The 22,736-nt window shown below is 38.8% G+C and overlaps 1 protein-coding gene across 2 annotated transcripts in view; it reads left to right on the top strand.

The window, feature by feature from the left end:
• The first annotated feature begins 11,197 nt into the window (after nt 1–11,197).
• LOC122813685 (zinc-binding protein A33-like) overlaps nt 11,198–22,736 on the top strand; it is a 164,707-nt gene continuing 153,168 nt past the window's right edge. For both annotated transcript variants that reach the window (XM_044086135.1, XM_044086134.1), the window contains exon 1: nt 11,198–11,634. In XM_044086135.1, coding sequence (XP_043942070.1) covers nt 11,221–11,634 — 414 coding nt within the window. In that variant the 5' untranslated portion in view covers nt 11,198–11,220. The remainder of the gene's footprint in view (nt 11,635–22,736) is intronic.

Here is a 22,736-nt window from a genome sequence, read left to right as displayed (position 1 = left end):
ATTGTCCCCCTTTACAAAGCCCTCATTAGATCAATCATTTTTTTGTAATGTCCACTTTGACATGCATCTGTCCAGACCCATGCAACAATTGGAATATTCACAGAGATACCTTACTAAAAGGAAGGATACAAGTCCTAAACAATGTCTTGCATGGACCACCTCAATAGTTCTTGCATGAATCACCTCAAAGTCCATTCAAGACCTATTGTTTAGGACTTGTATCCAATAGATAGTATCCTACAGAGTGCTTAGAGGTGATGTGTCTATTATACAGGGCAACTTTCTACCTAATACAGATGGACCTACTGAACATCAGCAAGTCAAATGGCATCAGAATTACTCAGTCCAGGTATCTAAATGGAATGTTTTAGACAGATGGATATATATCACAGAGGCTACCACTGTTCCAGAACAGATTATCCATTCAAGTAAAACAAAGCTCATCCCTGTCCATATTCAAATGCAACTTGCATCTAAGGATGGATAATAGAAAATGTACTCCAGGACAGCGTGCCACTAATGGATAGAGGCAGTTCCTAAATACTGCATCCCTTACATGGGTCCCTTCAAATTATCTATAGTATGATTACAGTTATTTTCACTAGGGCTAATATACAATTATCAGCCATGGGCTAGGTAAGACCAATTAGGAACTGTTAATTCAAACACCAAAACAGAATTGGTGAAGCTTAAAATATCCTCCAAGTGAACATATGTTGTGGTAGTAAACAGTTTTAAAAAATTGTCCTTTTTAGATCAATAAGTGCCCCTCTCAACCTCCACCCACCTCACCAAGTCTTCAACAGCTTCCAGCTCGTATGGAGATACTTTGTAATTAAAAAAGCAGTGAAAAGTTATCCTACTGCATGCATGCCACAGGTGTGTGTTAGAACCCCAGGTACAGTTTTCATACAGTACGACTAATCAGGCAGAGTCAGGCTGTTCATCCATGTGTGTCATTGGACAGGGTGTATCAAGTTATGTTTTCCAGTTAAAATATCATATAAGCATGAAACAGATTTACTAATAATGTGCAGTATCTGTAACTGGAGATGGAGAGGAATATTCTTGTGGACTAACCAGGGTATGGATGAATGAACTACTAGTGTTTGAAACACAAAGGACAGCCAACATTCAGCATGTGCTACCTTACTAACTGCCTTACAGTTTTCCCTGAGTTGCCAAAAGGTCTTGTCACATTCAAATGACAGTCATGTTCAATGTGTGTTAAATTTAGTGTGTTTATTAATTATTTGTGCATGTGAGTGTATTTTCTATTCCTCTACTATTATATGGAAATGACTATTTTTTAAAAACCTGCTGCTGAGTGCCAGCTCAGAATATGCTTGTATTGTGGGTAGTGGAGTAGGAGAATGACATCTGTTCCTTAAAGAAGATGCATGAAGTATTGGAGCAATAATTCTCATGTACATGTATTACCATTTCATAATATTACTTGCTGCATTTGGGAAAATGATTCTTATACATTGTGAAGGAAATTAATGGGGTTATACTTATTCTGTGACATTCATAACCAATAGTTTTCCCTAAGCTGTAGTATCAGGGGTAAGGAAAATACTGCCAGCATCTGTATAATTGAGAGGTCTGTGCTCCGCTGCTGAGTAAAGAAGTAATGAGTAGCTGACCTTTAGCTTACAATGCAGTTGCGGAAGCAAAGTGCACATTGTACTATGAACTAACTTAACCATCACAGCTAGCAACAGGAATTAATGTTGATACAGTATTGGGGTGGGAAAAGGAAGACATTACTGTACATTTGGTGTAGGTACACGGAGTAATGTGAGCCTTGTGAACATAGTGTGTGTGTTTATGTGTGGTGTGTGTGTGTTTATGTGTGGTGTGGTAGGCTTATTTGTAACATAGAGGTGTAGGGCTGAACTGATAAAGTCAGTAAATCTGTCATCCTCATCAGCAATGAGGCTAGTATGAATGGTCATAGAGCTGATCAGTGAAGTTATGAATTGGTAAGTCATGAAAAAAGTACTGCAAATTGTACAATTGAAAATAGGCAGTAATCAGAAAATCACTTTGTAATAAAATGATGTGAATCCTGTAGCACAAAGAATGTTCTGCTCACTTATTTGTTTAGAATGTTGCATACATTTATCTGCCATCTGTAGATGGAGAAATATAATTTTAGATGTAATTGTTGTAATCACATTTTAAGTACATATTTACATTTGCCATGTATTCAAGTGGCAAGCATATTCATTTTTCCCTTGGATTCTGCATTGTACTTTCTGGGAATATTTAATATCTGCAGGGGTATTTTATAAATCCATCTGTGTATGTTTTGAAAAAAACAGAAATCCCTTGCAGAAAATGATTTGCAGTATATAGCTCTAACTGTGAACAGTTTGGTTGCAGATACTTTATTATGCTTCTGTAACAAACTAGCTTCAGATATAGTAACTGTGTTGAAAGCTGACCCTTGTTCTAACCTAGACAAATCTCGGTCAGTAAGCCCTGTGCATTCAGTTTCTCCCTGCCCACTTACCTTGGTTTGAAGTTATCAGTCACCCCTGGGTAATGTGCTTATTTTCTATATTACTTTCTCACTCTCAGTACTTTAAAACTGTGTTTGAGTAGAATCTCATGCGATCCTACAGGATGTGGACAGAGTTATAGGTTAATTGGGTTGTTAGTTTTGAACTCATTATTTGTCCAGCTTTTTGGGCTAAACATTATGATTTTCATACGGCTTACTGTTCAGAAAATATACATTGATGCAAAGTTTGTTGTTCTGAGTGACTTGTCAATCAGTAAAGCCAGACATTAATACTTTGTGCTTTTTATTGATCTACAAATACATGTTGATGACAAAATTGGACATTCTATAACTTTTAAATACATTTGGAATAATAATTAAAAGCTGAAAGTGAACTTGGGACTTTCACCCCTCTCATTATTTATGTCTTTGTCTCTGATTTCTTATCAAGTAAGTTATAGCTATGAACATCACTGAAATTTTCATTTTTTTTTTTTTTTTTGTAAGTTATAGGAGGTTAAAGTTCATATAAAATGACTGGCATTTGAATTCCTGGCCTTCTGTCATTCATACAAATTATTATGTAAACTTATTAGTTTATCAACTGTCCAGTAATGCAATAAAAGAGCAAAATTTACAAGCTGCTCCTGATCTTTGGACCTTTTATTTACAATATTTTTGGTTTTCTTACCAATTCTTTTGTGAGAAGTTAATTTTATAAGAACTGGGCATGTGGGATGTACACAGACAAAATATCTACAATTGCTGGGATTGTTTGTGGAGGATAATGACTAACTGCTGTTTATTCTTTATTCTAGATTTGCAGAGCTAACATTATTTGTGTGACGCAACTTAGAATACTTTAAAATTCATGATAAGGTTGACATTTATTACATGACCATCATTTATTTATCACAGCTGGACATTTGAAATGCACAAAAAAGTGGCCTAAACTGCTAAGTGGTGTTAGGGACTTCTTCTCTGTGAATTCAAGCAGCTGATCCTTTTTTTATTTGTTCAGTTTAAACAGCCCCTGATCTGGCTTTGAAAGACGAGTGTGCATTTATACAAAGTAAGATGGAATGCTTTATTATGGTGTGTGACACCTCTGCCCTGGCCCAGTAATCAAGAAGCCTCAATCCTCATCACTGGCAACACTGAGGGATGTACACAATGGGAGGATGACAAGTACACACAGTAAAGAGCAATTGCCCTTAAGAGCACACAGAGATTACAGTCAGTCTGGGGATGGTTTCTTCCTCTTTCTCCAGACCCCCAATAACACTACCCACTGGCACAGCTATAGGGTTCAGATCTCAGCTGAGTGGCCAAGCTAAGACCACCAGCACCCTCTCTGTCCAACTAGTGCTTCATGTCCCTCCCCAAGTAGCTGACACACACACACTTTGAGATTTGATTGATATACACACACACACACACACACACGTGGGAAAGGCTGGCACAGGTTTATTATCTGTGCCCCCGTTGCCCAGACTATAAGGTAGTTATCACTGCCACCAGCTAGCTCTTTATCAGCTTCTTTAAGGGCCTTAGCTAAGGATGTCCAATCTTACTGTGTAATGTTACTATTAATCCAAATGGTAGTCTGACCAAGCAAAGCTATTGGAGTGGCCTGTACATTGTCACAATATACATATGCAAGTACCCTAAGAGCTTGAATAAGTCTCACAAATATCAGCCACAAAGATAGATTTAATATTAAATAACAAAAGAACAAGACAATACACATTAAAATCCAACACGGTTACTTCAGAGTTCAGAATCACATACAATATTTTAAAACAATGTTGCAGGACAGTCTCAAATAAATACAGAAAACATCTAAACTAATCTTAACTATATTTCCATCTATATCTAAAATAAATCATTGTACCCTAGTTATTTACTATTAGCAAGGCAAATACAGATGAGTGGATGTTCTTGCTAATTCCAAGACAAAACACAAAGTCTCTCTGTGAGAGAGTTCTTAAATCAATATCCCATATTACTGCTGTGTTATCTTGGATGACATCACTTTTTGTCACCTGACTTTAGTTCCCAAGATAAACCAGAAACTAACATCTCTGTGTTAAAAATACATATCTTTCAGATGTGCAGCTGCTAGGAAGACATAGAGCAATAAAACACTTTACATTTTAAGCATAGTAAATACTTCTCTCCAAGACAATAGAAAAAACTTCTAGCTTTAGACATCAAGTGATTTACTGCTGGTGTTGTTCAATCACTGTTAAACAGTGTTCACTGATTTGGAATGGCTGGATTAGTGTCAAACAGCAGTAATATCAACTAATCTATTTTCTACAGCCTGTGCAAAAATATTGTTTCCATGACTCGTGTGTGTGTCTGGGGGGGGGGGGGGGTTGCAATGTATTTAACTACAACGCGTTGGTGATAATTTATCTCCCTTTCTATCACAAGCATCAACACTGTACATTCTTTGGTGGTCTTGCAGGAGCAGTATGTGTGTGAAAGTGATTATTGGTACAGTGGTGCAGTGAATAGTGTTGTGTCACAATGTATAGCTTTAGTTAAATTCTTGGCTGTGGTTTCTTTCGTGTGGAATCTGTGTGTCTTCTGTGCATCTGTGTGTTTATTCATGCACACCTTTTTTTCCCAACACCCAAAAGAATTTGTTTGTAGGTAAATATCCAGTGTGTATGCATTTAGTGATAGAACTGGCTTACTATGGCCAACATCAGTATGGCTGTACTTGTGTGATAAATCAATAGCTTATGAGATAGACCTGGGTTTTAGGGGTGGGATTAGTGTGTAAATGTATGCATGCATATATGTATGCAAAAAATAAAATTACTGATTTTTTATGCTGCGACATACACACACTTTCATTCAGAAATAAGGCATAAAATGCATCACAGAACATCCAGAATCTCAGCCTGGCAGCCCCAACACCCCAAACTATAAAAGTAGATTTTTGACACAGGCTTGGTAATGGCAGGAGGTGTGCCCATAAGATTACTGTGCCTTGTGGGATGTGGACTGCAAATGGTATACCTTTCCTCACAGACTGACCTCATAAGTGTGTATAGAATGTTGTTTCTTGTGTGGGGATTGTGAGCAATATGGTTATTATTTTTTTAATTTTCCTGACAAACCAAGGAGGTGAGCACAGAAGGTCACTATACCTTGTTTAATGCAATGAACTGTTTAGGAACAAGTTAGAATACATTAGTAAGATTCTATTTTCTTTCCTGATAACTAATGAATGCATATACAAGTAGTTATTTTTGGAGGTAAGCTGGCATGCTGATATATGTGTCGGAGAGTTGCAGGTTGAAATATGTTCTATTTGTTTTTTCAATTCTGTCCTAGTCTGACATCAGAGTGGTACACAGAAGGTGGCCGCCTTTTGTGGTAGGAGTGCAAAGGCATGTTATATGTTTGGCAGCAGCTACTTGAAATATGTGCTTGTGGCAGTCTGTGCCTTCAACCCAGTCTAATACTAGAGGGATATAACGAAGATGAATTTCTTCACTTAGCCATGATTTTTGTTTGGGCATCATTAAACAAAAAATTTGGGAAAACTCTAAAATGCACTTTGGAGCAACCACATAAAACATGGCTTTGGGTGCCTAGAAGCCAATTTAGTTATTTGCACCAATGCTATTGTAGTGCAGTACAGGGTATGTTGAAAGGATGCAGAAAGAAGAGTTTGCACAGAACTTCTTTCCTTAGCTCAAATTTTTTCTTCAAGACATAATTGAATAAACATGGTGAGGCATGGTGAGGAAAAGCCCTAAAATCTACCTCAGAAAAAAATGTGAAATCTGGGGCCTAGTGGCCCTCAGATCCCTGACCTAATTTGATTATTTCTTCCACTGCTGTTGTAGTACAATCTGGTCCAGTTTAAAGTGTATTGAAATGATTCAGGAAAAAGCAGAGCTGTAAAGACTGAATTTCTTTCCTCAGTCAAGATTTTTATTCATGGCATCACTGAAAAAACACTTCTAAAGTGCACCTCAAATAATCTAGAAACTCATTAATTTTTAAGGACCACAGCAGCCCCCACACCACAGGCTCAGATCAGTTGTTTTCTCCACAGGTTATGCAATTCACCAGAATGTAAAAAACTACTGAGTGGCTTACTTTAGACACCACCATGATATCATACGATGGAATAGATTCAAATCTAGGGATATATAGAAAGAATACCTTAATCAATGTAAGATTTTTTGAAGAGAGCAATATAACATTAGATAATATTAATAAGACTAATGTTAGGTTTAAGAAAGGAAACTGTAGAACTAGTGATATCCAAGACGCTTTTTTTTCTGTTGTCCACAGGTTATGCAATGTAGACTGGCCAAGTTATGGTGTATTGAAAAGAATAAGGCAAACTGTGTGAAAATGTATGAAAAAAGTAAATTGGATGATGTGGGAGGGCCATGATGGGGGGGACACTAGATGATGTACGTGGAGGAGATTCAGGCAGCAGGAGGATGCTGCAGTGCTGTTCACCTAGGGCACCCTTCCATCATAAGTCAGCCTTGAGTAGAACCTTAGTTCTACCCTGAAGATAGGCCACCCAGTAAAAAATAATAAAACAAACAACCAAATGAATGAATAAATAGCTAGTAATAATTTTTGCAAGAAATAGCCAAACATTGCAGGTACAAATACATATCTAGTTTGACCTAGATACTTCATTATAGTGCTTTTATTGTGCATAGTAAGCATGTTATAAACAGCTCTACAAACATATGAGTCACAGTCAGTTAGATTCACCTTATCCTATGTCAAGCAGTTAGTAAACCAGATATAGTTAAAAAAGTGGAAGGAAGAGAACAGAGGTCATAAAATAGAATGTAGATGTGAGGATGGAGGAGCAACAGTGAGACGCCCAAACAGTCCATATAAGGATGAAGTTGTCTTTGTGGAAGACCAGATCCACAAATAGCTGCACATAATGGAGAAGCCCTGGTGCCTGAAATCTCTGCCTAAAAATAAAACAGTGTCGTACATGGAACTTGTGTTACTTGAGCATATTGAAAGTATAGCCTCTTTCACTAGTGGACAATTTAGACAGGCTGCTTACCTTTAAGGACTTGTAATTACTACCAGACCTGAAAGTTGTGTGGTACTCTTAGGGTTAGACTAGATGTTTGTGATGAGCCCAACTGTATATGAGACAGTAAGCTCTACTTGCAATTACTCATGAGCGGGAATCATCCAGTGGATGAAGATGGGCAACAAACCAGTAATAGAAAAAGGCAAAGAAGCACAACAGAGAGGTGAATCATATAAACAGACACTGTGTGCTTGAAGTATACAGTTTTGAGTCTGTTGCCTGCAGAGTCATGACAGCATATCCTAGCACTTTGAACTTGTTTAATGTTTTCATTATTCTTGATTTCAGAGATGGAGGGAACCTTCTGGGTATCATGGCATTCTGTAGCGGACAAAAAGTCACTGAATATTTACTGATGACACTTTCACATAACTGTTGTTCACTGTTCCTGACTGCACAGTGAGGTGACTTTATCAGTGTGATGTAATGAGTTCTGTTTGCAGAACAAGACCACCTTGTACTTTCTAGTGACCCCATTATTGCAATTGTTTTCAGACATTTTGTTTTTAACTGCTCGTTCAGATGCAATTCACCTGTAACAAGCTTTCTTGCTCATAGCTACCTCTGTCATTCAGGCTGACAATGGATGCATGGATATTTTGCATCTGCCGGATTCCACAAAATGGATACTAAACTAGCCAATGCCCACCCTGGAGGCCATAAGATCCAATTACCCTGACATAAATTATTTGTAATATGCATAAGAAAAAGGACATCTTTGATCATTCCCCATTGTGAGAGTATGCCTTCATTTAACTAATTGATGTCTGATTCAAATTATTGATTTTCCGAGTATGGCACCTCTAATATTACTTACGTAACTGAAAACTATTCTACTGATGTGAAATATTGGGGTACATTTGGAAAAATGTGTGCTTATAATGGGGCTGGTACTACTATCCTGTACACTCATCCTTCCCTGCAGAAGACATTAGTAGCTGAGCATCCTGTTGGCTTTACCTAAAACTAATCCATTGTGATCGGTGTTCTTTTCCATTTAACACATTTAGATAGATAAATAAATTAAACATTCCATACCCTGTAATTGGAGTGGTGTGTAATCACACAGGTAAGAACACTTTTATTTAAAGCTATATCGACATTCATAATATGCACAGTTATACATATTGACTGATGTAAGCAAACACCCAGAGCCAGCACTAAGCAACCTAGGCAGTTGCCAAGGGCTCACTGGCTTGAATGGGCCCCATTGGCTGGGAGGATGTCTGCTGGCCAAGTGGCTACCACAACATTTACTTTTTTAATTAAAAAAAAAAAAATGTTATATATATTTATATATATATATATATATATATATATATATATATATATATATATAATATGTGTGTGTTTTAAGGGAATTCTTCTTTAAGAACAACCTCTGCAGCTCTGAATCCCTGCTCTGCATCCCTGCATGTGTGAATGCACGCACTTGTTATCTTCTTCATGCATCAATGCATGTACCTGTGGTTTGCTTCATGTTTTCTGGGCATGTGGAATTTAAATGCATTCCTGCATGGACCTTAAGCTCAAACAAGTAATCCTGCTTGGACCTTAACAAATGAATAATGTTCCATCAGTAAGTAGTGTGTGTGTGTGTGTGTGTGTGTGTGTGTGTGTGTGTGTGTGTGTGTGTGTGTGTGTGTGTGTGTGTGTGTGTGTGTGTGTGAAATGCCCTATGGCAGGTTACTAAATTTGCTCAAGCTCAAAGCCTGTACCTCAATTACAGGAAATAAGAGCCTGAATCTTCTATACCAACTGCCAAACTACACAGAAAATGTTACTTTGAGTGCATTTTCAAGAAAATGACTTTCAATGCATTTTTTAAGGAACTGATTTCAGTCCATTTTCGAGGAATTGATTTTTACTGCATTTTAAAGGAATTTATTTTTAGTGCTTTTTTCAAGGGATTATGAGCGTCAACGGAAGATAAGCTTACTGTTGCTCATGCTAAGTTTGTTTTCAGTGTGCAACTGTTCTGTTTAACAAGTGGTCATCAGTATTGTGCTATTGACTTTGAAAGCAGTGTTAGTAGCACAACCAGTATTGTGCTATTGACTTTGAAAGCAGTGTTAGTAGCACAACAGGTAGCATATTTGCTTTTGATGCAGAAAGCCATGGGTCCTACTCCCACAGAATGTAGTTGGACTGGATATTGTGTTGTACTTTAAGGGGTGGGGGCTCATGCAGTCCTGAGTCTGCCCTCCTTTGGATGAGATGCCTAGTAACTATGAACCTGTTGTCGATTTGCCGTTCATTTCCTTCTGCAGTATTATTAGGTTACCTTTTTTGTTGTTAATGTAACATTGGCAATTTATTCTTCATGGGCAGCAGACAATGAATTTGTAGACGAAACCCTAAATATAAAGTTGCTTACTAACAGCAAAATCTTCTCTAGTTACAGATCTCTTTAATGTGGAATTATTCAGATGACTTTCACTTCTGCAGAGATTGTAAATATAAGCTAATATTGGCGGATTGTAATGACAGAGATTTGAGTGGCCTTTTATGGTTGAAATGTTCTGAAATGGGTAGTTTTATCATTATTGGTTCATAAGCTTTGCTTCATTGCTTACTAGAAAAATGTTTAAAATTTCAAATTTAAAACACACTCTAACAAGTGGTTCTGTATTATACAAGTAATGTAACTTAATACAATCGGGAAGGTGAATTGAAGAACACATGTGTATGCATGCATGGTCCTAAAATGTATGATAGAGCCTATGGTTTGAAAACAGCTCAAATGCAAACTTTATAAGCCACTGGTCAGATGCATTTTCTTTGAATTTGGATTTCAAAGCCATTTCAATGAATGTGAGTTTCAAGGGCAGAGAGGTTTACTGTTAATGCTAAGTCTGTTTTCATTGTGAGACTGAATTGTTTTGTTTAGCAAATGTCTATCAGTATTTGTGCTGTAAAATTTGAAATAAATTGTAAATTAAATCCACCTATCTGTAAGCTTTGCAGGAGCTTTGATAGTATAATGTATTATGTGTCATATCAGAGAATAATAATTTTGCACTGGAGCTCTATGAATATCAGTTTTTTTAAAAGGTGACACTCTTAAAACTGTTCATGGTACTACCTGATCCATCAGGACACATAGGAATGCAAGTTTTCTTTCTTGTCAAAAATAAAAAAAAATGTGGCTCCATTCTTCTGAATTATTTCAGAGATTAGGGGAATTTCTTCAGGGTCTTGACCAGATTTCCCCATGCCTTTATCGATACATCCTGGGATATCCCCCCCAAAATAGGTCATGCTTAAAGAGCTAACTCAGTCAACAAAGGTAAATAAATAAAATAAACAAGTGAAATGAAGCTCATATTTAGTTTGAAGTCATAATGAGATACTTTTTGAAGGATGTATCACTGAAGATATTATAGTACATACCTGCATTTTGTGGTCACTGAATAAGTGATACTAGCAATATGAATTCTCTTCATCGGCTTTCTCTTCACATTCTGTGAAGTGTCTTCTGATAAAAATTCTAATTTCCTAAAAAAATATTTGCTGTGCCTTTAAATGAAGGTGGTCCCCGCAAGAAGGAACTTTTCTGTTACTGGTAATGGAAAGTGAAACTGTGAAGCAGTCTGTTTTCACAATGGCAGCTAGCAAACATGCAGGAGATTTTATGGAGGAAGTTACTTGCCCAGTTTGCCTTGAACTTTTATATTTTCCAGTGACACTGGAATGTGGGCACAATTTCTGCAAGTCTTGTATTGACAGAGTTTGGGAGAGTGAGAAACAGCCTTCCTGTCCTGAGTGTAGAGAGGAATTCACATCCAGAAACTATGCAGTGAACAGACTGCTAGCAAATGTGATTAAAAGGGTGCAAATACAGTGCCAGAAAGAAGAAGGACCTAATTCATGTCAGAAAGACCAGCTCTGTATGGAACATAAAATAAGACTTGAATTGTTCTGTAAAGAGGATGAATCTTTGGTTTGCTCACTGTGTGTTCCTGAACATCCTGGTCACACCTTCTTTACAGTGCAGAAAGCACTCGAAATGTACAAGGTAAAACAATACTGTTCTTCAGTGGATTAGAATGTTAATGTTTACTTTTTTCATAATTTTGGTATCTTCAGATTCCTACTCCTGTGAATGTCTCTGAACCCCAAAGGCTGATATGACTTTGCATTATTAAACTTTGAGACAAATACAGAATATTATCAAAATCAGGTATATAGTTATAAATAATTGCTGTGTTTCCTAAATGTCACTATACTGATTAATATTTTGTTTTTTAATGATTGCAGCAAAGCACATTCTCTCAGTCTCTGTCTATAGTTTTTATCTGCCCATTTTAGGAATCCTCACTCCTTGAAGTGATTGTTATGTTTTCTGCCTCCCTCTCTATTGTCAGCATGTATTACATGTATAACTTGTTTTATGTGTGAAGGGAGCTCCTCCGTACTTCTTGCTACTGTGTAAAGATGTACTGTCTTGGATAGACTGTCCTGTTTTCAATCTTAGAACATGTGATAGGCTAACAGTAGAAAGAAAAGTTATATATTTCTGTAGCAAGCACTGACATATAAAGAGGCACGTTATGGAACTGGATAGTTCAGTGGGAAGGATTTCTATTGGAAATAAAATCAGATACTATAAGGTATGAGTATATGCAAAGGTCTGTGATGGAAGATGAGATTATTCATTTGAGGGCTGTTTTTGTAAAGAAAGGCTTTGGGAAGCATTGGAATACCATTGCGCCTCCTAATATATACTGACATGTAAAAGTTCAAACCCTTGGTGAGGACATTGTAAGGGAATGGAGGGTCAATGGCTACTATCTTAAAAGTTTGAGGTGGAATTCTGTGCCAAAGGGCTGTTACTGAAGTTGTGCTTACTGATCTGTAGGCAGTATGTTTGGCTGTACAAATTCTGGGAGACCTTGTCAGGCAGATACCCTCCTATTGGAATTGAAAAGATGTGCCTTAGTAGGGAATCCTGAACAAACAATGGTGAGTGCAATCGTCTTCTGTTTGCTAGAAGACACTGGTGTTGTGGAAGTGAGCTAATGGCCAGTGCATTTTGATGGTGTTTCTCATCTCAGGATAATCAAACATCACTGTAGATATTAAGACACAGTAGAACCTTCTGTTAGAATTATACCTGCATCCAAATAGCATCCAGACAAGTGGAGGGCACCCTGGAGATCTAGTTATTAATGACTGAGGATAATGTATTTTCTCAGATTCTACTACTTTCAACAGGATAAATGTGAGTGGTTAGGGGACATATCTCACCTTCCATGTGTTCCGGATTATGCAGAACAAGGCACAGCTTTCACAAAGTTCTGCAATTCCACATTAAGAATGTTGGCTCTGCTTTGCACATTCTGATTGGCTCGTATATCACAAAGATAGCCAATTGGCATACAGGTAATATGAGTCAATCAGAGGTCAGCTATGATGCAAAGCGAACCAGCTAGGAGAAGTAGAAAAATGAACAAATGAGCAGTGAGTGACTTCTAGGCTACAGTTTGTGAGCCACTGCAATGCCTTTAAAAAAGGGTATTGCAGGGAGCATTTTACTTTTCTTTGTGAATTTCATGCAACAAAGGCTTTTTCTTTAGGAAGGTAGCAGCACTACTTATTATTTTCAGCTAAGTTTTTTGTGTGGAGCTCACATAATAAACAGTGTTAACAAGTTATTATGTATCAGTTAAGTCTTTTGTGTGTTATAGCTTATTAGTGTTGTACAGAATATGGGAATTCTCTGCTGTGGATTTATTGGGGGGATGCAGCTGGTGCTGTCCTTCCCTGCTTGTCTGTAAGAGGACAGAGCAGCTTACTAATAACTTCAACTAGAAGCTCACAGGATAGCACAAATGATTTACTTTAAACTTACAATAAGTATTTTTATGCATTAATATGATTCAGTATTTGCTGTAAATATAACCCAGCCACTGGGGATGCACAAGCCAGTGCATTTCTTTGTGCCGGTCCTAAGCCAGGATAAATGGGGAGGGTTGCGTCAGGAAGAGCATCCGGCGAAAAACCTCTGCCAAATGATTTATGTGGACAGCATTTCATATTTCCATACTGGATCGGTCGAGGCCCGGGTTAACAACGACCACCACCAGTACAGGGTGCTGGCGGAAATTGGACTACAGTTGGCTGAAGGAGAAGAGGAGGGGGAAGGCATGCCCGAAGGCAGGAAGAGAGGAGGAAGGCTAGGAGTGTAGTAGTGAGGGTAGGAACTTTGAATGTTGGCAGTATGACTGGTATAGGGAGAGAGCTAGCTGATATGATGGAGAGAAGGAAGGTTGATATATTGTGCATGCAAGAGACCAGATGGAAGGGAAGTAAGGCCCGGTGTATAGGAGACAGGTTCAAATTGTTCTATCATGGTGTGGATGGCAGGAGAAATGGAGTAGGGGTTATCCTAAAGGAACAGTATGCCAACAGTGTTTTGGAGGTGAAGAGAGTATCTGAGTGATGTTTATGAAGCTGGAAATTGAGGGTGTAATGATGAATGTTAGTGTATATGCTCCACAAGTTGGGTATGCGATGGATGAGAAAGAAAAGGTTTGGAGTGAGTTGGATGAAGTGGTGGTGAGTGTACCCAAGGGTGAGAGATTAGTGATTGGAGCGGACTTCAATGGGCATGTTGGTGAAGTGAACAGAGGGGATGAAGGAAGTGATGGGTAGGTATGGTGTTAAGGAGAGGAATGCAGAAGGTCAGATGATTGTGGATTTTGTGAAAAGGATGGACATGGCTGTGGTGAATACATATTTTAAGAAGAGGGAAGAGCATAGGGTGACATACAACAGTGGAGGAAGATGCACACAGGTGGATTATATCTTATGTAGGAGGGCCAGTCTGAAGGAGACTGAAGACTGTAAAGTGGTGACAGGGGAAAGTGTAGTTAAGCAGCATAGAATGGTGGTCTGTAGGATGATGATGGTGATCAAGAAGAGGAGGAGGAGTGTGAAAACAGTGCCAAGGATTAAATGGTGGAAGTTAAAAAAGGGTGATTGTGAGGTGGAGTTCAGGGAAGAGTTAAGACAGGCACTGGGGGGCAGTGAAGAGTTATCGAATAGCTGGGTAATTACAGCAGAGCTAGTAAGGGAGACTGCTAGAAAGGTGCTTGTTGTGACATCTGGACAGAAGAAGGAGGACAAGGAGACCTGGTGGTGGAATGAGGAAGTACAGGAGAGTATACAGAGGAAGAGGCTAGCTAAGAAGAAGTAGGATTGTCAAAGAGATGAAGAAAGTAGACATGAGTATAAGGAGATGAGGTGCATGGCAAAGAGAGAGGTGGCGAAGGCTAAGAATAAGGCATATGGAGAGTTGTATGAGAGATTGGACACTAAAGAGGGAGAAAAGGACCTGTACCAATTGGCTAGACAGAGGGACAGAGCTGGGAAAGATGTGCAGCAGGTAAGGGTGATAAAGGATAGTGAGGAAAACGTACTCACAAGCGAGGATAGTGTGTTGAGTAGATGGAAAGAGTACATTGAGGGGCTGATGAATGAAGAGAATGAGAGAGAGAAGGATGGATGATGTGAGTATAGTGAATCAGGAAGTGAAACAGATTAACAAGGAGGAAGTAAGGACAGCTATGAAGAGGATGAAGAATGGAAAGGCTGTTGGCCCAGATGACATACCAGTGGAAGCATGGATGTGCTTAGGAGAAATGGCAGTGGAATTTGTAACCAGATTTTTTAATGAAATTTTGGAAAGTCAGAGAATGCCTGAGGAGTGGAGAAAGTGTTTTGGTACCTATCTTTAAGAATAAGGGTGATGTGCAGAGCTGCAATAACTACAGAGAGATAAAACTGATCAGTCACAGCTTGAAGTTATGGGAAAGAGTAGTGGAAGCTAGGTTAAGAAGGGAGGTGATGATTAGTGATCAGCAGTATGGTTTCATGCCAGGAAAGAGCACTACAGCTGCAATGTTTGCTCTGAGAGTGTTGTTGGAGAAATACAGAGAAGGTCAGAAGAAGTTGCAGTGTGTCTTTGTGGACTTAGAGAAAGCATATGACAGGGTACCTAGAGAGGAGTTGTGGTATTGTATGAGGAAGTCGAAGTCGGGAGTGGCAGAGAAGTATGTAAGAGTGGTACAGGATATGTACAAGGGTAGTGTGACAGTGGTGAGGACTGTGATGGGAGTGACAGATACGTTTAAGGTGGAGGTGGGATTACATCAAGGATCAGCTCTGAGCCCTTTCTAATTTGCAGTTGTGATGGACAAGTTGACAGATGAGAGCAGACAGGAGTCCCCGTGGACTATGATGTTTGCAGATGACATTGTGATCTGTAGTGAGAGTAGGGACCAGGTTGAGGAGACCCTGGAGAGGTAGAGATATGCTCTAGAGAGGAGAGGAATGAAGGTCAGCAGGGCTAAGACAGAATATATGTGTGTAAATGAGAGGGAGGGTAGAGGAATGGTGAGGATGCAGGGAGTAGAGTTGGTAAAGGTGGATGAGTTTAAATACTTGGGATCAATAGTTCAGAGTAATGGTGAGTGTGGAAGAGAGGTGAAGAAGAGAGTACAGGCAGGATGGAATGGCTGGAGAAGAGTGTCAGGAGTGATTTGTGACAGACGGGTACCAGTAAGAGTGAAAGGGAAGTTCTACAAGAGGGTAGTGAGACCAGCTATGTTATATGGGTTGGAGACAGTGGCATTGACAGAAAGGCTGGAGTCAGAGCTGGATGTGGCAGAGTTAAAGATGTTAAGATTTGCACTGGGTGTGACTAGGATGGACAGGATTAGGAATCAGTATATTAGAGGGTCAGCTTAGGTTGGACAGTTTGGGGACAAAGCAAGAGAGGCAAGATTGCGTTGGTTTGGACATGTGCTGAGGAGGGATGCTGGGTATATTGGGAAAAGGATGCTAAGGATGGAGCTGCCAGGTAAGAGGAAAAGAGGAAGGCCTAAGATAAGATTTATGGATGTGATGAGAGAGGACATGCAGGCGGTTGGTGTGACAGAGCAAGATGCAGAGGACAGGAAGAAATGGAAACAGATGATCCGCTGTGGTGACCCCTAACGGGAACAGCCAAAGGAAGATGATGATGATTTGCTGTAAATATCTGTTAAAATTGTTAAAATTGTTTTACCACTGACCATATGACTGACACTTTCAGTGTGGACCTTCAAGCAGCATGGACATTTTAAGTCTCATAATGAGGATATTCCTTATAATGAAGTACACATGCCTGGTATTGTTTACTAAATCATGTGAAATGTAATTGCTCAGTGAGAAAAGTGCATAGGTTATGAGAGCTCGTCCTTATGCAGTGTTGCTGCTTTTGCTTTCTGACTGTAAGTGGATGATTTTTCATTGATTTGTGTACTTGGTTATGGTAGTGTTTTTCTACTAATAAAATTTTGAAAAGAAAAAAAAAAAGAGTATCTGGTGAAATGAACATGCAGTGCAGCTGAAACTCTGACTTGAGTAGATTTCTTACTGTAAGCCAGGCATCCATATATAAATTCATTTTAATGATCATTTGAAACTTTGAAAAGTTTTCAAGTGTAACATGACTTTTGAACATGAGATGCAACACTTTAACTTGACATTCCCTAGTTTTAACACTTTATGCTACTTGGAAAGATGGCTGGACAGATGAATATTACCATGTGTATGGCATCAGAGTGCATTACTTTGATCAGGAAGTACTTCCCTTCATCCATTTACATATTGGAAATGAATAACTACTTCTCTTATTTTCATATTTTTGATCTCCTTAATCATCATCCTCTCGTCTCTTATTGCTGGCTTGTCTTTGTTTTTTTCCATTTTCTAGTTGCACCTTTCTTAGTCACTATTAACACTAAAGATAACAGCACTTTCACCTGCTTAGTATGTTTTATTGTACACCAGCTCAACAAAAACAGCTCGGTATTACGGTAATTTTCTTTCAAGTATAAGACTTAGTATATTATTCAAATATTTTTTGTACTGAAGCAATTTCATGCATTCCCAGAATATATGCTCCTAAGAACCACTTTCTAAAGCATTATATTTCCAACATATACCTCTTGTTTATGGGAATATTTTTAGAAGTTTGTAGAGGTATAGAAGTATTTGTACAAACTTTTCCATACAAAAATTCTAAATATTCTTGATTTAGGTGCATATCTAGGATAAAGACATATTTCTCTCTCTGGATCATCAATGATATATTTATTTAAATGCTCACTCCATGATATGTTTATGTTTTTACTATATTCCCAATGTTTTTACTATATTCCCATTTCATATCTAATATTGTTTTATAGGCTGTACTTTAAATACTCCTGGTGTCTGCCAGTTTTGTTCTAGCCTCAGTTATAAAATCCACTATTTGTGCTTTAACAAAATTACTATTCAGCCTCTGAATATCTTCCATGGGCTAGAATATTAGTCCTGTATATGCAAGTTAATCTGAGTTCAGTAACGCAAACATTTGTCTAGTTTCCTCCCATTTATCAACTGCTGCCAAAATCATGCTTAAGACATTATTTTCTGTATCTTTCCTTCTGTTTATATATATATATATATATATATATATATATATATATATATATATATATATATATATATATATAATACAGTGTATTGGTATTCTTTTTTTTTCCAACCTCCTTTTTAACATAAAAGGCTTTCTTAATACATTTACGTATATAAGGTTATACATAATGTTCCTTTATATATTTTTCCTAGAGCTGCACAAATGCCCATGTCTGGTCCTGTCACTGCCTTATTGGACACTATGTCTGTCATGTGTTTCCATTTGGGCATGTTCTGTGTTCTGAACCAAATATAATAAACTTGGTTGTGTGGCCTTATAATATGTCTCCAAATCTGAAAGTCCCAAGCCACTCTGTTCCTTTATCAGTTTAAGTGTTCCCATTGTACTCTTTCCCTTTTATTGTCCCAAAGAAATTCCTTACTTTCCTTTTTCATGTTCCATAACTGATCCCCTTGTTGATGCATGTAAGCCTGACCTACATAAGAGCCACTGGGACCAAAAACATCATAACCATTTGATGTTATCATTTTCTCCAGATAACAACTACCTTAGCCTTATCTTACTTATAGATGGTGTTCATAATCATTGGGCTGATGTGCTGCTGGAACTTGAGCTGGCTATGTCTCAGCACAATTGAGATCAGATACACTTAGGCACAGCAGTTAGAACATGGTTAGAAAGACTGCATATAAGACAGTAATAGAATGTAAATCATGACTATCTTATTTAAATGAGGCTTTCTTCCTGCCTACTTGGAATTCATGATTGCTTTTTGTGCTGTTCAGCACCATGTCCAGAAGCCTTATATAACGCAAAGTCACACTTTTCTATCTACTTTGCAATCTGCGAAGATGCTTGCTGCAGCTGCTAGCATTACTGTGCCCTGTTAGAGCTGCTTCCCTAAGTTGAGCCAAAGCTGAAGGCACCCATCAACATTAATCAGCCAAGAAGATGAAGGTATAGCAAAGATTAACTCATTTTAATTTTGTTGCTTAAGAAAATATCGAGTTTCAGAGTCGACAGGGATTTTAATATTGGCTTTAGTGTGCTTTTTTGGCTCATAAGCAAGGACTGTGAGGGAAACCAGCAGTTTGTCACATTTGGATCAGTATATCTGTATTTCTCAATGAAGCTTCAGGACCATTGCAGTACCATGCATACCTCCCACTGGATGGCACACTTTGATGAGGTGCTGGGTATGGTAGACTGTATCTGTGTTACTGTCAGGGCCCCATCTGGAACACAGGGGAGTGGTACTAGAACAGGAAGGGTTACCATTTCGTCAACTGCCAGGTTGTGTGTGTTGCATGGGGATGCATCAGTAATATTTCAGCCCAGCATTCTGGCAGTGCCCATGACGCACATCTATCACACAAGCTCACTGTACCATCTCTCTCTGCAAGGTAGGCAACTCTGTGGAATCTTTATTGATAAGTACAAAGTTTGTGTTCATACTTAGGCAATAGATTAGAATTTTTATTGTTAAGTATTAAACTTCACCCCCTTTGTTGTTGTTATATGTCCTTTCCCTTTTCTGTTTTGCAGGTGATGTTGGCTACCTTGGCATGACACCAGTCCTTAACAGTATGGTAGCTGCTGAGAATCTTTACAACACTGACCCGTCTCAGACACGGATTGTCACTGGATGAGTGTTTGCCCTGCTAAAATCCAGTTTCTGTTGCCTGGACAAGTCTGTGTCTGCCCTTCAGTATAACCCTGTTATTGCATGTAGGATGTTTGTTATATATTGCAGTAGGATGTTTATACCATGTTGAAGTCAGCATTACATGATCATGCATCAGACTGTTGAGTTACTGCCCCATGATGGCAGTGTATCTTCTGTTATCCTTCCACACACCTATGATAATAGTGACAGTGGCCAACCTGTGTCAGTAGCACGAAAACACCTGCAGCAGGCTTGTACATGGTTTATGGCTCTGCAGGCAAAATGTCATCATCTGGTTCAGAGCTATGGGGCAAACCATTCACTTGATGATAGTGAGTTAATAAAAATTGCAATCTTATTACTTAATGCACACAGTGTTACTTCTGGACTATGGTGCATGGTCAACTTATACTGTACATCAGAATTTTTTTTTTGAAAAAAAAAAATAATTACTGAAAATTATTACAATATTCTGTTTTGTATTTTACTTTTGGAAGTGATTCAGTTGTACAGTACAGCAGTTATCTGAAATGTTTCCTGCACAGGCAGTGAGAAGGGCATCAGGAATAGTACTGTAGAATTCTTAACATTACCTACTGGTTTGGCATGCTTGGTGCATGATTGCAAGTCATATGTAAACACCTTGATATTTGTTATTGTGGCTATACATACCAACATTATCAAAGTACTGTTATAATTTATCAGAAAAAAAATGTTTTTTGTGTTTGTGGTGAGTTGTTTTCCTGTTCATGTTTTTGTTTTTTTTCAGCTGAAGGAACCAAGGCAGCAGTTTTAAGACATGGTGATGATGAATATGCTTACCTTCTGCTCATTAAGTACTTACAGCATGACATGTAGTCATATCGTTGTGGTTGTTGTGTTGTTCATAGGTTGTTACTAGGCTATCAGCCCTGGTGCCTATATAAGCCTAGCCAAAAAGGTTCCCTGGCCTTTGCCACCCAAGAAAATTATTTTCCTGTGCCCCTGTCAAGCAGTGCCACAGAAGTGATCCCCAAAGGTTCCCTGGCCTTTGCCACCCAAGAAAATTATTTTCCTGTGCCTCTGTCAATTATTTTCCTGTGCCTCTGTCAAGCAGTGCCACAGAAGTGATCCACGGGGTGAATTTTCTATTTCCCATCTAGTCATCAAGATTTTTCTTAAAGATGGCCAATGAGGAGCTTTGCTTGACATGAATGGGTAGTTTGCTTCAGAGTTTGGGAAGTCTCTGGGACAGGAATCTATCCTTCCTGCATGTTCTGTTTATTGTGGTGACAAGGTTTAGGTCCCTGGAGCATGTGGTTCAGAGAGATTGGGATTTCCTTAAGTGTAGCATGTCCAACAGTTCTGGGTTTGACATAGCTTTGTATGTTAGGCAGAGATCGCCTCTGAGTAGGCGATATGCGACTGAGTAGAGCTGGAGTTTTTTGAGATGGTCTGTGTATGGCATCTGTTTGAGGCCGGTAATCCTCTTAGTGAGGTATTTCTGTGGCCTTTCCAATTGCTGTAGGTGTCTTGTGAGATACATGCCAAATGGGGCATTGTACTCTATAATGGGTCTGATGAGGGATAAGTAGAGAGGAACAATGACCTCCTTTTTTCTAGAGGAGAACCCTTTTGTGATGAGGTGTGCCATGTAGAAGGATTTCCTGACTACTGTGGCGATGTGGTTATCAAAGGAGAGACTACTGTCCACCTGTGTCCCAAGGTCTCTTATCACCCTTTCAGTGTTTAGTGAGCTACTACCTATGTGGTAGTTCATGGGTACTGAGTTTTTCCCAAAGAGGATGACAATGCACATCTTGGTATTGAACTTGAGGCCATGATTTTGACACCAAGCATCTATCTCTGTGAGGCCCTTTTGTGTGATTTGAACTTGTATATCCGATCATTGCATTTCATTCTGATTATCAGCACGTTTTGTTTTGTTCAGAAACTTGCATCATCATCATTTGTATGGTGCTTCGGCACAAGTGGCAACGGTGCTAGTTTTCCTGGCAAGAGGTACTGATTTATGTCAGTAATTGCACCTCTCCATTGTTATAACCAATATGTATATTGTTTTTTTATTGTGTGCATACTTTAAATTATGGGTGAAGAGCTGCACATCAGTAACCCCCTGGCCCCTTTTACTATGTACTAGTGACAATGTATATAAATGAAGTTAGCTTGTCTACTGAATTTTCATTGGTGTGTTATGCCTTATATGTCTCTGGTGTCATGCATGATGTACCATAACGACAATGTAGTCGCTGGTCCAGTTGATCATGAGCAAGTGCTGGTCTGTGGTCTTGAGGATGAGTTGCTTCAGTGTTTGGATCTGGTAGTTGCAGGTGAACGTATAGACCCTGACCTCACAGTACTATGTGACCTAGACCTCAACTGTAAAGTTGTAACCTGGGCTGGAGACTGTTGGTGAGGCTTTGCTGCTTTTCTCTGTCTCCATCTTGTTGAACTCCCTGATCCACTTTCCTGGCCTGACCCTGTCAAACAATGTATGTAATGCATAGTTACTAAAATCTGTGCATGATGTAATGCTTTATTCAAGAAGAAAAGATTAGTCACACTTACAGTGCCTTGTTTGATGCTGTTCTCCAACAACTGATGTAAATTTCACCCCAGTGATGAGAAATATTAAGAGGCAGATTTACACAGTGGTCACAAGCAGTACTTCCATCTTGGTGTAATATATTTGTATGTGTAATAAAATCCACACTGCAGGATTATGGCTTATGTAGTGGCCTGAAACTCTTTGAGTGTCAACACCATCTTTGATAATTCTGGTAGCATCCTTGTGAGCATCAGTCATCGCCCCTTATGGACAGATGTTATTCCTCATCTGGTGTTAAAGGTTGCACTGTGGAAGGGCCACCTCTGGTGCTTGCACAGCCAGTTGCATTCTGCATAGTTTTGCCCTTACATGACCAGCTAAGTCATTTGTTTTTCCCTACACTGTGCCACGGTACGACTCCTTCCTCCTGTAGCA

Source organism: Protopterus annectens, chromosome 10.part0 (assembly GCF_019279795.1).
Source record: "Protopterus annectens isolate FY-2018-M chromosome 10.part0, PAN1.0, whole genome shotgun sequence".
Taxonomy (NCBI): Eukaryota; Metazoa; Chordata; order Ceratodontiformes; family Protopteridae; genus Protopterus; species Protopterus annectens.
Note: the sequence above shows the minus strand (reverse complement) of the source record. Positions and strands in the feature narration are given on the sequence as shown.